General features: G+C 32.4%; 1 protein-coding gene across 1 annotated transcript in view; it reads left to right on the top strand.

The window, feature by feature from the left end:
• Positions 1 to 103: 103 nt before the first annotated feature.
• Positions 104 to 2,264, top strand: part of LOTGIDRAFT_176113 (hypothetical protein) — a gene marked incomplete at both ends in the record, with an annotated part of 4,197 nt that continues 2,036 nt past the window's right edge. The window contains 2 exons of the mRNA XM_009066461.1: positions 104 to 155; positions 399 to 498. Of these exons, the coding sequence (XP_009064709.1) occupies positions 104 to 155; positions 399 to 498 (152 nt within the window). The remainder of the gene's footprint in view (positions 156 to 398; positions 499 to 2,264) is intronic.

The following is a 2,264-nucleotide window of genomic DNA, read 5'->3' as shown; positions in this document are numbered from 1 at the left end:
TTCATACTGGTGATTGTTACTGTACTGCCAAATATTTTTATTAAAATAAAAGCTGCTAGTGGGCGTATATTACCTTGTCTGGCAAGCTATCTTTGTATTCTAGGAGAAAACAAACAATAAAAAAGATGGAATGAAGGCTTTCTTTAAACCTGGAGGTAAGTTCTTAGAATTGAGAATTTCGAGTGATAGACCATCTATACTCTGTACAGAATGTAAAACCTTTGTTTGGCGGGATTTTGTTCAAATGACTTTTGTCCTGTGGGCCTTTGTCAGACATTCATAAAATATACTCATTTTCTTAAGTGTGCATACATTTGTTAGGGATGTAAAGTGTTACTAAATGCTACTAAATTGAAGGAAAAGTTATCAATTACTGATTGATGTTTTAATAATTTTAGAAAAGAAAGGCGATGATTCATTTTTAGATGAAAAACCTAAAGAAGACAAGAAATCTCCAATAAAAAATCAGACCCAAATTCAGAAAGACACAAATAAAAGGTACTACTTATTTTCTTTTGTCTTACTGAAAGAAGTTTCTTACCCCATCATATCAATGAAGAAAATTCCAAAAAGCATAAATACTCGGCTTATTTGAAGCTTTTTGTTCGCATATTTTCAGTGCATAAATTTCTATACAGTGGTGTAACCTATTTTCGTGGATATAAGGATTCAACACCGACTTTGTCGAAGTTAAAAAAACGAATTTTTATTTTTATGTCTTAGATGTTTCCTCAGATATTCTACAAAATAATTAAAATTGGTTTATTTCGATTTTCTTTATGAATCCTTCCCTTTGACCCATATTTCATAAGCAACCAACTCTGCAACGGCGGCAGAATGCGTCACCTATTTTCGTGTACAATGTTTGATCTATAAATAAGTCTAGAAAAACACGTATGGATACCAGGTGATTTAATTAACTTCTCTTAGTATTTATCTTTAATATCAATTCATTATAACTAGTGACAATTCCTACAAAGAACCACGATTTAAAAAAAAATAGTGACTGAAAAAATAAGGTACGTAGCGTGATTTATAGCTAAAAGTCACTGAAACAACATAAGATTATGGTCCACTTGTTCCATAGAATTTCCTGCTGACATGGAATCTGCTAGTTGATCACGTGACTTCATTCGTTGGACTACATTCTAGCAGACGACACTTGGAATTCCGATTACCGCTTGGGATTATAAGGAAATTCGGCCGGTGAAAAATGGTGACGTTTGGTAATAAGTGAAATCCGCCATTTTGTATTTGTCAGAGTATACATTAGTACATTTTACCTTGAAACTACTGATATTGTAGAGAAAACCCATGTTTATCAAAACAAGCTAATGCGGAGGTCGCACAAGGTCGCTCATGTAAATTATTAAACATTTCCAGAAATCCACGAAAAATAGGTTACCACGAAATTAGGTTACTTGACTGTATACACGGTAATTTCACTTTGGTATCTTAGTATTTAAAACTCAAGTTCAGGAATCTGTATAGGAAATAAAATACAGTCTATAACCTGTATGAATATACTTATTAATTTTTTATTAATAAAAACTCTCAAAATGTGTCAATTTGAGATTTGAATACTATATAATGTGTCATTTATTGATTGCATTTCATCTCAGTAGAAATGGTAAAAAGAAAGCTAGTAGTGATGCAGAAGATAATAGAAAGAATCAAACTAAAAGACGTAGAATAAAGGCTGATTTATTTGACAGTAGTTCTGAAGAAGGTAGGATATGATTATGTGTTCAAATGATCTAAATAAAGGAATAAGTAAGGTAGAGCTTATGGTTAATAGATGAAAAGTGGACATACTCAAGTGGACACTATTGGATCATCAACATGATGGAGGCTACTAGTTTTTGTACGTCCACATTATAATGTGTTCGTATATTGTCGTCGCCCCTGTCCGTCCATGGGTCTGTCCATCCACAATTGGCTTGTGAACGCAATAGAGACAACAGTTTTAATCTGATTTCAATGAAATTTGATGTGATCATTTATCATGATGAGATCTTGGTCAGGTTCAAATTTTACAATTTTTCGATGAATGGAATTTGAGTTATTGCCCTTGACCTAGTAAAAATGCATCACAATTTTTTAACAGTTTATGCCCATAATTTATGAAATTTTGTGTTTGAGTAAATCAACAACATCTTGTACAAATTAGATTTTTGGAATGATTTGACATAGATTAGTGACCGCCCTTAATATACAATATGTATCAGGAAAGTGGGCATATCTAGACAACCTCTTGTTTCAGA

This window comes from Lottia gigantea, assembly GCF_000327385.1.
Source record: "Lottia gigantea unplaced genomic scaffold LOTGIsca_769, whole genome shotgun sequence".
Classification (NCBI taxonomy): Eukaryota; Metazoa; Mollusca; class Gastropoda; family Lottiidae; genus Lottia; species Lottia gigantea.
Note: the sequence above shows the minus strand (reverse complement) of the source record. Positions and strands in the feature narration are given on the sequence as shown.